This window comes from Heptranchias perlo, chromosome 22, assembly GCF_035084215.1.
Source record: "Heptranchias perlo isolate sHepPer1 chromosome 22, sHepPer1.hap1, whole genome shotgun sequence".
NCBI lineage: Eukaryota > Metazoa > Chordata > Chondrichthyes > Hexanchiformes > Hexanchidae > Heptranchias > Heptranchias perlo.
The window spans coordinates 14,760,964-14,776,193 of NC_090346.1; the positions used below are offsets into that span (position 1 = coordinate 14,760,964).

Below are 15,230 nucleotides of genomic sequence, written 5' to 3' on the forward strand. Positions count from 1 at the left end.
TGTCATAAGTTTGACTGCCCTTTTCTGCAATGTCTGATATCTTTGCTGTATAGTACAGCAACCAATACTATACGCACTACTCCGTGTGGCTGTACCAGTGCCTTGCGTAGATTCATCACTTTCTGGGGTTTGTGCTCTTTCCTTTTGGTTATACATCCCAAGGTCCAGGTAGCTTTTCTTACTGTTGCCACACATTGTGCTGTTAGTGCCAGTGAACTACCTACCAGTACTCCCCAATCTCACTCTTGTGTTAAAGCCTTGAAATGTTTTAAGTTTATATTTCCAATGTTTATTTCCCTTGCCCAGTCTCGTTGCCTTGCATTTGTCCATGCTTAGTGTCACTTGCCACTCATCAACCCATCTTCCCAGGTCCCTTTGTAAAGTAATGGAAAATTTTGCTTGTTTGAGATCCACTAGAGTTGCACAGAATTTTCTGCTCAAAATGGCATTCACATGCAACATTTGTTTCTTGTGGGAACACCATTGAGTGGTATCAGAGACAGAATACTTCCATTCTGTATGGATATGATCCCTCAGGCCTTTGCATGTTCATAACAGTGTAATTGTAAGCCATGTTTTAGCTGCAGTGAGGAATGATTTGGGTAGTGCCCATGTGAATGGAATCCCTTGTATTTAAGAAATTGCATTGTTCTATCCCGTTACTGGACCCAGTCTGCATGCAGTTGTATCTGAGATTGTGTGATGCATGTAACAGCCCAGCCTCTCTCCCAGTAAGACTTTGCATGCTGGAATGTTTCGACCTTTATTCAATCAAAACTTTTATCTGGGTGTTTGCAGGGTCCAGTGATGTTTAGTTAGAAGTAAAGTTGCATGAGCACATGAAAACAGTTATGTACAGTAACTATTGATATGAGTCAGTGCAGCATGTGGTTCCTCCAATGTTAGGCATGGAGGGAGACTGACATGTCATGTGTGGCTCCCACAAGCACTGAAGCTGACATGTCATTCATGGCGCCTACATTAATTATTAAACACAGAGTGACTGACATACATCTTGCATAGTTCTGGCAGTAAGTGTTACGCACAGAGACTGACTCACGTCATGTGTGGCTTCGGCAGCAAGTGTTAGATGTAGAGACTGACTCACATCATGCATGACTCCTGCAGTAAGTATTAAACACGAAACAACACAACACATGTGGCTCTTACTGTAAGTTTTAAACGGGGGAGACACTGATGCACATTATGTATAGCTCCTACAGTAAGTGTTGATGAGGGATGTACTCCCTACTTTCCATTATTTACTGGTTATACCCATCTCTCATCAGTAATGATAATTCAGCCAGGATATTTAACACATTGGCTGTGACCCTGTTCATATTCTGGATAAAAGCAAGCATCATGTTTTTGCAGTAAATAGAAATGGCCAAATAACTGCACTTGTAACTTGTTTCACTCTTCTTTCTCTACAGAGCCTCAAAGAAGGTCTCACTGTGCAAGAACGGATGAAACTCTTTGAACCCAAGGACTAGGAGATTGCTGCATTTAACACTGCCTCGGGCCATGGCCACTCCCTTAAATTATATAGACTGCCTCACATTAGCAATCATTAATCCCTCGGAGAACAAACAGCTGGTTTATCCTGATTTTGCACATTAATCCCTAATGTGACACTTATTGAACATGACCACGTTTATAAGCCATGCCTTGAAGTTGCGCTTAATCTGTGTTGTTAAATACAAATGATTCCCTCAAGTAACTAGAAATCTTTTTAAAATCTGGGCACTCTTCATCCCTGTTACTTTTGTGTTACCAATTTTAATTGAGGAAAAGCATTCCGATTCTCTACACAAAATAAAGCTGACTTTGCTGTCCTTTGCATCTGGGGAATGTTTATTGTCCAGGCACAAAACACAGGAAAAAGGGGTAGAGATAGTAGGTGCACGCCAGGGGTTGCAATGCTAGTGAGGCAGCAAGTTTTCCTGGCTCTCGCACCTCATTTTCCTGTTTGCTTGTCAGCAGAGCATCCAGAAGAAATGGGCCTTAGGTCATGTGCTGGGCCTCTCTCTGCTCAGAGAATTCAAGAGGTAGGCAGCAGACACAGGACCCAGAAGGTAAGACCCTTTTTTGTGTAGTGACATCAGGTCAGGGATCAGTGCAGGAAGCCTTCTGGCTATTGTTCTTGGACAGCAGCCAGTAAGCTCTGACGATGGTGGCCATTCCCATTAATGTAGGCCTGCAACAAGGGTGGACATTCATCCCCCGATGGGTCGGGAGGGTAGCGGTGGCCGGGATCGAAGGTAGCGAGATCGGGAGGGCAGAGGCCCGGGGTGGGGGAAGACAGAGAAAGAGTCTAGCAGCGGTCTGCGTGTCTTTAATGTGGGGTCGGTAGCATTCCGGCTCCACATTCAGGTAGGTATATTTTAAATACATCTTGTTGGTTGCGGCTTGCAACAGTCCCTTTAAGGACTGTTTGTTAGGCTGCTTGTAGACCTGGTTTTCCCGAATGCAGCTGGTGCTGATTGCCTCGGCAAAGTAATATTGCAGAGGGGGTTTCAACCTGGCATTAGGCCCTTTGCATATGAAAATAAGGGGCCGAAGTCCTGTTTCAGGCGTGGGCCCTGGACACCAATTTTATTTGCCTATACTAAAATGGCGGGAGGCGCACTTCTTGCTCAGCCTATTGGAGGCTAAGGAGGCCATTTACCCCCTAAAAACGTTTGCTGCGCAGTCGAATTTCTAGGCCATAATGTCAAAACTTCATCTAATCAGCAGGAGGCAAATGTGGCAGCCTTAAACCCAAACAGGAAGGAAAACAGGAATAGCTGACAACCTGAGTTAAGCGTGACCTCTCCTCTCCTAGTAATAGACTGTGAGGAGAGCAAAAGCAATGGGAAGTCTTGATCACTGAGGAATGGCATATTTGTCTAGGGGACTGGGTGCTGCAGTGAGTTAGATGGTGTCCTTTTACTTCTCTGTCTTGGATGTGCATCAGAGTGGAAGTTGTTCTATCACCATCTCCTCCCCTATAAGGGCTGCCCGTAAATTGTAACTAAATTTAATGGAGCATAAACGCTGGCATAGACCAGTTGGGACGAATGGCCTGTTTCTGTGCTGTTGATTTCATGTAAATTGACAGTCTCGCTGAGGCTACAGGATAGCTGGTGTGGGGAATGGAAATGTTCTACTGGTGCAGTAGGGGGTGCTGTTCTGCCATTTGGGGCTGAGGTATATATTTGGAGAAATGCAGAAGAAACTTTACTCTGTGTAACAGCTATGCTGTACTTGACCAGGGAGTGCTTGAGGGGGCAGCATAGAGGGAGTTTTGCAATATCTAATCTGTGCTGCTTCTGATCTGGGAGTGCTTGATGCGGATAATGGGTGCCTTAAATTGAAAGTGTTCCATTTTCAAAGCGGACAACCCACCGTTCGAAGACTACAAAAATTCTGCAGAAATAAAATTATGGATTTGACTTTTTAAAAAAATAGGAAAAGACCATTTCAAACAAAAGCTGTAATTATTGCCTTGTGCTGTATAACTGTACAATGTATACACAGCAGTAGGTTTTCCCCTATACTTATATACCTGAAGTATGCACAGATGCATGTCTCACTACTGTTTTGACCATGAAGCATATACCATAGATTGTATCACTAAAGTTTCATGTCAGCAGATGGGAAATTGGAGCTGCTCCAGCATTCAATGCATCCATGATGCAGGAACTAGTCTTAAATATACTTCAAAATGAAAGCAATAGTTCAATTTGTATACAGGATTTAAGGAGCACACAAACAATTATAGAAAATCCACCACTTGCAATGCTGCGCCTGTAGCTTATTTGTGAAAGCGCTGCTTGTGAGGACTCTGGTGTACTTTCTGCCCATCTAGCTTCCTCTGATTTATTAGACCCTTTCTAACTGCAGTGATATTTGAAGGACCACCTGCCAAAACTGATGACAGTTATTAATTGTAATGAATGTGATGACAAATAAATACACAGACTCTGGATCAGATTGTGCTACTGAACTCAGGGGGGTGTATGTATGGTTTCTGTGAAGCAGAGCCCAGGGCAAGCAGTGCTGCATGTTTTTTTTTGCTAAGTATTTTCTACCATAAACTCCTCCACATTTCTAATATGTGAAGGAGTTGCACATTTTATCAGCTCACTGCCTGTCATTTGTTCTGAAGTTCTGTTCTGTGAAGCAAAACTTTAGTTAAAAAATGTTTATTACAAAATGTAACTTTACCTTAGAGTAGCTGCACAGAATTGGCAGTAATACATTTAACAGAATGTTATCAAACTGACAACTTGTTTATATTTGCTACTGAACTCTCTTTTTGTAACCTCAAAGCACTTAATTAAGGATAGGGAAGCGTGAACTTGTACTGACTGACATATTAAACCAATATGAAACAATTACAATGTTTGGATGAATTAGACTAGAACCCACTGGAGCTGGCATTACTCCTGATTTCTTCCACGCTATAATATCATATGCAGCACATCATCCTTTCTTCAGGTGATTAACCAAGCCGTCAATGATTAATTTAAAAATGAACAGCCAAACACAGGCTCAAAAACATGTCATTTGTAACTGAGTTGAAGCTTTATAACTGATTCGTCACCCTCTTGTTTTTTTTGTTCTGTCACGATGTCTAATACCAATAGAATTGCATCACCCATTTGATACAATGGTACAATCACTTTGCCAGCCTTCAAACATGTGTTGGATGCTGCATTGTCTATAAAGCGGTTTGGGGCATCCTGAGGTCATGAAAGGCACTATATAAATGCAAGGTCTTTCTTGCTAAGATCATCTCTCAAACACCACCTTTCCAGGCAGAAAAGCCCAAGTTTCTCCAGTTTTTCTCATAACTCTGACACTAGGGAGCAGACTCATGGTTCTTCTCTGTGCATGACCGTCTCCCTTGTTGCTTGACGACGAGTACTGAATACAGTACTCAAGGTGTGATCCAGATCACTAAACAATAATTGCTCCAACTTATTCTACAAGTTACTACTATACATCCTTGAACCAAATCTATGTTCATAGCTGTCTAGTTTCCTGTCACATTGATTTGTGCTGTAGCAACCATTGGCTCTTTCTTTCTAAAGTACACCATTCTATAAGCTCTTCCTCCTTGCTTTGAAATCCAGACTCAGGGCAGTGTCAATTTTTGCAGCCTTTTCATATGTTTGGATTTCTTTCTCCTACAATTTTTAGGTTTTTAAAATGCAAGCTTGATACCATCCAGTCACTACTTGCTGACTTACCTGCTGCTCTTTCACTTTTTCAACCTTGTATGGTGCCACGGATTATGGGCCCTGGACTCAATAAAAACGCACACGTCATCTAGGCTGGATTCAAGTGCAGGTCCCATTGTTGGAAACCATGTTCTCAGCTCCCACACCACACTGACTCAAAATCAGCCACAGTTGGACTTTATTGTAAAACTTAAGTGATTTTTCCCATCAACAGGAGCTTGCAATAACAAGCTTTGCATTTTGTTTTTGGCAAAATCATCCGTATAATGGCTGGATTGGCAATGTAAAAGCTGCAGTTCATGACAAATGTTGGAACAGGAAAGGTTTCATAATGAATGCTAAATGTATCAACCTTAAAACACTAATTCTAATAGTGCAAATTTTATAGTTAGCTTGTTCATCAGGGTAACTAAAATATAAACTTTAAAATTACAATAATACAAGGCATCATTTAAAAAAAAATTATGCCCTTTAGATTTTCATTTTGATTAAATTTACAGCTTTATTTCAGTTGCCACCTGGCTCTGATTTGCATTGCAAACATGTGGCTAACAGACCAGCTGGGCTGCAGGTTTCAGAATAATAACCTATTTGTGCACTTCCCTTTGCACTCATGACCTGCTTGCTTTATTTAAGTTTTTAAATCAAAGGAGATAGTGATATTACAAATACTCATCAATGTCAAATTAGAAATGAGTAATAATCCTTTGAGTGGACCCACATAACAGTATTCATTTAGTATGATGCTGAGTGAAAGCCGGATGCTTTCTTGTGGATCAGGGAAATTATCCCAGCTCATACCCAATAAGGTATGAATCTGCAGTAAGACACCAATATTTAACACAGCAGGGCCGCACTTGTTGACAGGGATATGTTTCAATTCTCTACAAACTTTTGACGACAAAAAGGTTTCAGCCTTGACTCAGTGGTAGCACTCTTGCCTTAGGTTCAAGCCCCACTTGAGAGACTTGAACATATAATCTAGGCTGACACTTCAGTGCAGTGCTGAGGGAGTGCTGCAATGTTGGAAGTGCCATCTTTCCGATGGTGGATGTAAAAGATCCCATCTCACTATTCCAAGAGGAGCAGGGGAGTTCTCCCAGTGTCCTGGCCTACATTTATCCCTTAACCAACACCACAAACATTATCTGTTCATTGTTCTCTGCGAACATGCTGTGCGTAAACTGTGCCACTTTTCCCCACAACGATAACTACATTTAAAAAAAAGTACTGTTAGCTGTAAGGTGCTTTAGAACATCCTGAGGTCATGAAAGGTGCAATATAAATGTATGTTTTTCTTTCAAACCAACATGTTAAAATAATAAAGCGTTTTTCAACTTTGACCAATGCACAGTATTTTATTAATTATTACAGCATGTTACTCTTCCCATCTCTAGTGTACAGGAATTAATAAACACTCCTTTCCTAATCCTAGTCTGCTGCTATGATCAATTAGTGATACCTGAAGTGTGCTGACATCGGCATGTAACCATCAGGAGGAATGCCAGTGAAATTCAAAGGCAGTTGTTGGCTCCAGCTTAATTTAACCACTAGATATGAGATGAGACCCAGAGTGGCAGTGGAAGAGTTCAGATTGTACAAGACAGAGGATTGCACAACAAATATGGTTAATTCTAAACATCAAAGTTATTTTGCCATTTAATTCTTTGATCTTCATGTTTTAATGATGGATCCAGAATTAATACTGAAACACAAATCTCAAGTCTTTATTCTTTGACACTATTGCAAAACAAAAACTACAGATGCGTGGAGAGACTGGAAAAGTTGGGGTTGTTCTCCTTAGAACGGAGGAGGAGAATTGATAGGTGTTCAAAATCATGAACGGTTTTGATAGAGTAAATAAGGAGAAACTGTTTCCAGTGGCAGAAGGGTCAGTAACTAGAGGACACAGATTTAAGGTGATTGGCAAAAGAACCAAAAGGTGACACACAAACATTTTTTAAGCAGAGTTGTTATGATCTAGAATGCACTGCCTGAAAGGGTGGTGGAAGCAGATTCCATAATAACTTTCAAAAGGGAATTGGATAAATATTTGAAGGGAAAATATTTACAGGGCTATGGGGAAACAGCAGGGGAATGGGACTAATTGGATAGCTCGTTTAAAGAGCTGGCACAGGCATGATGGGGTGAATGGCCTCCTGTACTGTAATGTACTCTGTAACAACCACCATATGAAAAACACCAAAGTTCTGGACATACAATTCAATAAATTTGGGAGAACTACAGCCTAAAAAGCTATTGCAAATATTTTCTCACCTCTCCAGGGCAAGTTCAGTGCTGGGAATGGAACAGATTCCATTTGTTTCCCAGTATCATCATCAAGGACTTAAAGGTCAGTACAGCACAATCAGCTTCAGAGTAGAATGCCCTCTACTCCGCCCAAACTCAGGAGAGAACCCCCTGCTGCACCAGTGTGACATCTTCATTTCCTATAGCCTCACTGTAGCTGGAGAGGCAGCTCCTTACCGTCAAATTACAGATGGTTTTGTGCGGTGGGTTCATATCCACTAGGAAAAGCGGTGTGACTGCCTCAATCGCCATTGAATCAGGGTGCATTTACACTACAACAATAGCATTGGTGTGAAGCAGTTTCGCTTTGCACTAATGCAAAATTTACTCTTGTAACTAGCAAGACCCCATGTCACCAGCAGGACCTTGTACAAAGTCAGTGCACATTGGAATATCGAAATCAACGGACAGAAAAATTGGGGGCAGTGCACTCTTCAGGGTCCTTCAATCAGTTGAATGACTTTGATCCCAATGGTCTAGGCTATATTTGAACCCAGATATCAAAGCGTTGTATTCTAACTGATAACATCCTACCACCTTTACTGCAAACATCTGAAAGAGTTCAAAAACTTAGCAATTTATAAAATCAGAAGTGCACCAGCTACATATGCTGGAAAGCTGCCTGCCATCAAATACAAGCTACAAACTATTCTCACGGTGCTATCAAATCAACAGTAGTGTTAAAATCAAACCAAAGTAAATAATTTGGGAGGATAGCAGGTGTGCAAGAGAATCCAATTCTTGCAAGAACATGAATACTGAAATCAAAACAAGGCATGAGGCTAGTGATCATCATGCATGCTATTCCTTAATAATAAAAGTCTTATCTGTAAAGCCCTCGAGTACAAACAATCATTGTAATTCAAACTCAAGAAAAAATTGTAACAAAACCATCAAAGACATAATATTAAAACCATTGAGCACTTAACAACCACGGAATGGAATTGAAGTGAAATATGCACGGCTACAAAACACCATGCATTCGGTCTTCTGAAATAACAATTCACACCTCTTCCAGCCCTGCAACTCAAAACTATGTTCCTCCAACTCTGGTCTCTTACAAATTCTCCATTCCCTTCGTCCCACCATTGGTAGTCTTGCCATCAGCCATCCAGGCCCAAAGCTCTGGCATATAAAAGTAAACCTTTGGCCTTTATTTCTATGGGGATGGAGTATAAAAGCAGGGAAGTTATGCTACAACTGTACAGGGTGCTGGTGAGACCACACCTGGAGTACTGCGTACAGTTCTGGTGCTCTTATTTAAGGAAGGACATAGGTGCATTGAAGGCATTTCAGAGGTTCACTAGGTTGATTCCGGGTATGGAAGGACTCTCATGAGGAAAGATTGAACAGGTTGGATCTATACTCATTGGAGTTTAGACGAATAAGAGATCTTACTGAAACATACAAGATTCTGAGGGGACTCGATAGGATAGATGCCGAGAGGATGTTACCCCTCATGAGGGAATCTAAAACTAGGGGCCATAGTCTCAGAATAAGGGGTCGCCCGTTTAAGACGGAAATGAGGAGGAATTTCTTCTCCTAGACTGTGGTGAATCTTTGGAATTCTTTACCCCAAAAAGCTGTGGAGGCTGAGTCATTGAATACATTCAAGGCTGAGTTAGACAAATTTTTGATCAGCAAGGGAGTCAAAGGATATGGGGAAAAGGCAGGAAAGTGGAGTTGAGGTAAAAATCAGATCAGCCATGATCTCATTGAATGGCAGAGCAGGCTCAAGGGGCCGAATGGCCTACTCCTGCTCCTATCTCTTATGGCCTTATGGTCTAAATGGATAGTAAGAGGACGGGTGGGGCCGATTAGGGACCAAAAGGAGATCTACACATGGAGGCAAAGGGCATGGCTGAGGTAGTAAATGAGTATTGTGCATCTGTCTTTACCAAGGAAGAAGATGCTGCCAAAGTCACAGTAAAAGGAGGTAGTTGAGATATAGATGGACTAAAAATTGATAGAGGAGGTACTAGAAAGGCTGGCTGTACTTAAAGTAGATGCATCCCAAGTTTCTGAGGGAAGGGTGGAAATTGCAAAGGTGCTGGCCATAATCTTCCAATCCACCTTAGTTATGGGGGCAGAGCCAGAGGACTGGAGAATTACAAATGTTACACCCTTGTTCAAAAAAGGGTGTAAGGATAAACCTAGCAACTACAGGCCAGTCAGTTTAACCTCAGTGAGGGGGAAGCTTTTAGAAACGATAATCCGGGACAAAATTAATTGTCACTTGGACAAGTGTGGATTAATAAAGAAAAACCAGCATGGATGTGTTAAAGGCAAATCGTGTTTAACTAACTTGATCGCTGAGGTAACAGAGAGGGTTGAGGAGGGCAATGCGGTTGATGTGGTGTATATGGACTTTCAAACAGCCTTTGATAAAGTGCAACATAATAGGCTTGTCAGCAAAATTGAAGCCCATGGAATAAAAGGGGCAGTCGCAGCATGGACACGCAATTGGCTAAGTGACAGGAAACAGTAGTTGTGACCGATTGTTTTTCAGACTGGAGGGAGGGATACAGTGGTGTTCCCCAGGGGTCAGTACTGGGACCACTGCTTTTTTAAAGATATATATTAATGACTTGGATTTGAGTGTACAGGGCACAATTTCAAAATTTCAATTTGCATAAGACACAGTGTAGTAAACAGTGAGGTGGATAGTAATAGACTTCAAGAGAACAGACAGGCTGGTGTCATGGACGGACACTTGGCAGATAAAATTTAATGCAGAGAATGCAAAGTGATACATTTTGGCAGGAAGAATGAGGAGAGGCAATATAAACTAAATGGTACAATTCTAAAGGAGGTGCAGGAGACAACTGGGGGCATACATACACAGGTTGTTGAAGGAGGCAGGGCAGGTTGAGAAAGCGGTTTAAAAAGCATAAGGGATACTGGGCTTTAGAAATAGAGACATAGAGTCCAAAAGCAAGGAAGTTATGTTGAACCTTTATAAAACACTGGTTCGGCCACAGCTAGAATATTGTGTTCAATTCTGGACACCGCACTTTAGGAAGGATGTGAAGGACTTAGAGAGGGTGCAGAAGAGATTTACTAGAATGGTTCCAGGGATGAGGGACTTCAGTTACATGGATAGACTGGAGTTGTTCTCCTTAGAGCAGAGAAGGTTAAGAGGAGATTCGATAGAAGTGTTTAAAATCATGAAGGGTTTAGATGAGGTAAATAAAGAGAAACTGTTCCCACTGGTGGAAGGGTCAAAAACCAGAGGACCCAGATTTAAGGTGATTGGCAAAAGAACCAAAGGCTACACAGCAAGTAGTTTATGATCTGGAATGCACTGTCTGAAAAGGTGTTGACAATTGTAAACAATTTTACAACAGCAAGTTATAGTCCAGCAATTTTATTTGAAATTCACAAGCTTTCAGAGGCTTCCTCCTTCCTCAGGTGAATGTGGAAATGAAATTGACCTGAGGAAGGAGGAAGCCTCCGAAAGCTTGTGAATTTCAAATAAAATTGCTGGACTATAACTTTGTGTTGTAAAATTGTTTACAATTGTCAACCCCAGTCCATCACCGGCATCTCCACATCATGAAAAGGTGTTGGAAGCAGACTCAATCGTGGCTTTCAAGGAATTGGATAAATACCTGAAAGGGAAAAAAATTGCAGGGCTATGGGGAAAGATACTAATTGGATTACTCTTACAAAGAGCCGGCACGGGCTTGATGGGCCGAATGACCTCCTTCTGTGCTGTAACCATTCTATGAATTCCTCCTTAATCCTCTCCACATCTCTCTCTTCCTTCACGACCCTCCTTAAAACCTACCGCTTTTAGTCACCCCTCCTTTGGCTCAGTGTTAGATGTGTAATCAGACAAAAATTGTGAAGCGCCTAGAATGATTCCTTCGTTAAAAGGTGCTATATAAATGCAAGCCGTTGTTGTAAATTATTTATATAGACAGTCCTTACATTCACTATTTCAGTTTTTAAAATACATATTGCAGCATCTTAACAGAATATTCAATGTCTGTGAGAACCATACATTCACAAAATATATAATGTACCATCATTCATTTCTCACAAATGTAAGTGATTCATTGAAATATATAGTTCAAGGCCAAACATGTTATTTTTCCAAAGTCTTAATAATGCTCACAATTTGAGTATTACTTGCCACTGTTTCCAATAGTCCTGCTGCACACTGCCAATGGACTACAGCAGTGTACTTACTGGACGAAAGCCAGTGTGTTCCCATTCATCCTTGGGGAGAAAAGCTGTACTTTGTTGGATCATATTCATTCCAAAGTCGTTCAAATTCTTCTACAAAAGCCTTCACAATATCAGTGTTTTTAATTATGATCACGTTTTCTTTATTTCCATAAATGCCCTGGGCACTCCAGTTCAAAGATCCAGTTACAAGGACAGATCCATCAACAAGTGCAAATTTGTGGTGCATGTAGTTTGTATCCTGGTCATGTCGGACTTCTATACCTGTCAACAAAGAGTGATTTTAAAATCCCCTTCACGGTTCAACTATCAACAGAGGCTCTCAAGAAAAATAATGAAACTCTTTGTGCAGTTATGCTACCATGTAGTCACTTCACAAATTGTTTCTTTTTGTGGAGATAAATCAATTAATCTTCCTCCATGTCATGCAACATGTGTGGGTCCACTGCAATTCATAGTGGTATGGTAATCAGTTTCTCAGCAAAAAAAATACATAGAGGATAATGCATGGGTCCCAGTGGGATACTACATTTAAACAATGAGTGTGCATCACTACAACACTTGCAAAATTGCTGGTTGTACAGTTACGCTCATGTCCACTTGGTGTTTGAAAGCTATTTCATTAATATTGCAGAACTATAAAATAACAGCCAGAACAAAATGGCAAGCGCTGCAAATGGTGGACATTACATCTGCCCCCAGAAGCAGGCAACAAAAGCACTTTGGGAGGTAATACTTATTTTTAAAGCACAGTCACTGTTGTTTTGTAAACAAACAGCAGCCAATTTGCACACAGCAAAGTCCCAGAAACAGCAGTGAAATAAGTGACCAGTTAATCTGTTTTGGTGATATTGGTTGTGGGATAAATATTGGCCAGGACACCGGGAGAATTTCCCTGTTGTTCGAATAGTGCCATGGGATCTTTTACATCCACCCGAGAGGGTGGACAGGACCTTGGCTTAACGTCTCATCCGAAAGACGGTACCTCCAATACTGCACTGAAGTGTCAGCCTAGACTATTTGTTCAATTCCTGGAGGGAGGCTTGATCGCACAACTTTCTGTTTCAGGAGAGAGTTTTACCACATTGGTACCAGTACACCACGGGGTGGGGGGGGGGGGAAATCACAGTCAATACAACTTAACATAGCTAATCATCCCAAGGCACTTCACACCACCCACACCTTATGTATTCAACAACAACTTGCATTTATATAGCACCTTTAACATAGTAAACATGTCCCAATGTCCTTCACAGGAGTGTAATCAGACAAAATTTGACACCAAACCCCAAACAGATATTAGGACAGAGCTTTGTCAAAGAGACGGACTGAAAGGAGGAGAGGTCGAGAGATTTAGGGAGGGAATTCCAGAGCTTAGGGCCTAGGCAGGTGGAGCAATGAAAATTGGGGATGCGCAAGAGGCCAGAATTGGAGGGGAGCAGAGATCTCGGAGGGTTGTAGGACTGGAGGAGGTTACAGAGATAGGGAGGGGCAAGGCCATGGAGGTATTTGAAAACAAGAATGAGAATTTTAAAATCAAGGCACTACCAGACCAGGAGCCAATGTAGGTTAGTGAGCACAGGGGTGACGGGTGAACAGGAGTCGGTATGAGTTCTGGAAGAGAAACAGTAAGGACAGGAGGGAAGAACACTGAAAGGGGAATGGAAGTGATACTGTAGAGATTTACAAGTCCATAGTGTCTTCTGTTCGGTCTCTGGTGTTTCAAAGCTGCTCGATAAATATACTTTCAGAACTGATTATCCTTCCACTAATTAAATATGCTTACCAACAGCTGCATTAATGATTTGTGAGACCCAAGCTATCAGCACCAGTTCCAGACGCTGGGTGTTGTGTCGCTGGCTGCAGCCCATGGGTATTCTTGCCGGATTTGCTAAGGCCAATGGGTCTACCTGGCTGCCAACTGTAAACGTCTGCTTGAGACCAGGCAACGGGAGACAGCAGCGCTGACACGGATCTCACATATATAAAAGCAGCTTAAAATGTCACGTTCACAGGACACCTGTTTCCCCGAAGACATTCCACACGCCCATTTTCTCTCACTTTGTGTTATCAAACAGTAGGATACAGGCAGCAGAGTTTCGGATGACCTGAAGTTTGTGGAGGTTGAGGGGTGGGAGACCGGCCAGGAGAGCCTGGCGGTAACAAAGACAGGGATGAGGGTTTCACTCACCCGCCTTCCTGAAGGTGCCGACCTGCGAGCCGGCCAACGCCATGTAGTCGGAGTCGGTGACGACCCGGACCCGCACCCCGCGGCCATGCACCGCCAGCACCGAGCCGCTCAGTTCCAGGCTGGAGATGGTGAACACACAGACGTCGAGCGAGCGGCGGGCGCTGAGCAGCAGGCGGGCCAGACTGCTCAGCGCGCTCTCCTGATGCGACAGGCCGCAGTCACAGCGGCCAGGCCTCGCCAGCAACAGCGGCCGCACGCACGTCACCGGCACCGGGAAGAAGAGCACCTGCGGCCGCCTCTCGCGGCGCCGCTTTAGGTAACGGAGTAGGTAATAGAGGCCCTCGGATGCTAGAGAGAGGCCGGCCACCACTAACAGGCCCCGCCACGCCAACAGGCTCGTGAACATCCTGGCGTCACCTTCACCCAGCGAAAGCCTGTCCGCGTGCTGCGCGCCAAATGAAGCCGCTCGCCCGACGTCTTGACGTGGTTGCGTTAACTGCCGCGTTCGACGTCTTGACGTGGTTGCGTCAACCGTCCGCCGCAGTTGAAAATTCAAGATGTGGAGATGCTGGTGATGGACTGGGGTTGACAATTGTAAACAATTTTACAACACCAAGTTATAGTCCAACAATTTTATTTTTAATCCCACAAGCTTTCGGGGGCTTTCCCCTTCCTCAGGCGGTGTGGAAATGACATTTTCGAATCCTTCGCATTTTAAGATCACAGAACAATGCCTGGTGATTACTGCCCGTTGCCAAGGCAATCACAGTGAGCAGACAGAAAGGTGTCACCTAAAAAGGCCACCGAATATACAAACCCCCCAAAAAAAGAGAGAGAGATAAGGAAGACAGTCAATGACCCGTTATATTAAAAACAGATAACATTTGTTCGCTGGTGGGGTTACGTGTAGTGTGACATGAACCCAAGATCCCGGTTGAGGCCGTCCTCATGGGTGCGGAACTTGGCTATCAATTTCTGCTCGACGATTTTGCGTTGTCGTGTGTCTCGAAGGCCGCCTTGGAGTATGCTTACCCGAAGGTCGGTGGCTGAATGTCCATGACTGCTGAAGTGTTCCCCGACAGGGAGAGAACCCTTCTGTTTGGCGATTGTTGCGCGGTGTCCGTTCATCTGTTGTCGCAGCGTCTGCATGGTCTCGCCAATGTACCATGCTCTGGGGCATCCTTTCCTGCAACGTATGAGGTAGACAATTCAAGAGGGAGAGAAAGAAGCGGGAAATGAGGGAGGAGAAGGAAAGGGGATAAATCGAGGAGCAGATGAGAGTCTTACTCTGGTAAGGTATGCTTAGTGGA

General features: G+C 43.0%; 2 protein-coding genes across 10 annotated transcripts in view; one reads left to right on the top strand and one right to left on the bottom strand.

Annotated features, from left to right (window-relative positions):
* The window catches only part of LOC137340498 (myosin phosphatase Rho-interacting protein-like), a 131,280-nt gene extending 124,709 nt beyond the window's left edge, over nucleotides 1-6,571 (top strand). For all 8 annotated transcript variants that reach the window (XM_068002973.1, XM_068002974.1, XM_068002975.1 and 5 more), the window contains one exon: nucleotides 1,434-6,571. In XM_068002973.1, the coding sequence (XP_067859074.1) occupies nucleotides 1,434-1,493 (60 nt within the window). In that variant the 3' untranslated portion in view covers nucleotides 1,494-6,571. The remainder of the gene's footprint in view (nucleotides 1-1,433) is intronic.
* Nucleotides 1-14,398, bottom strand: part of pld6 (phospholipase D family, member 6) — a 41,897-nt gene extending 27,499 nt beyond the window's left edge. The window contains exons 1-2 of one of the 2 annotated variants that reach the window (XM_068002982.1): nucleotides 13,921-14,398; nucleotides 11,070-11,993 (exon numbers count right to left, since the gene is read on the bottom strand). In XM_068002982.1, coding sequence (XP_067859083.1) covers nucleotides 11,758-11,993; nucleotides 13,921-14,326 — 642 coding nt within the window. In that variant the 5' untranslated portion in view covers nucleotides 14,327-14,398 and the 3' untranslated portion in view covers nucleotides 11,070-11,757. Of the gene's footprint in view, nucleotides 1-11,069; nucleotides 11,994-13,920 lie in introns of those variants that run through there. The other variant, XM_068002983.1, reaches the window with a different exon arrangement.
* Between the last annotated feature and the right edge of the window lie 832 nt (nucleotides 14,399-15,230).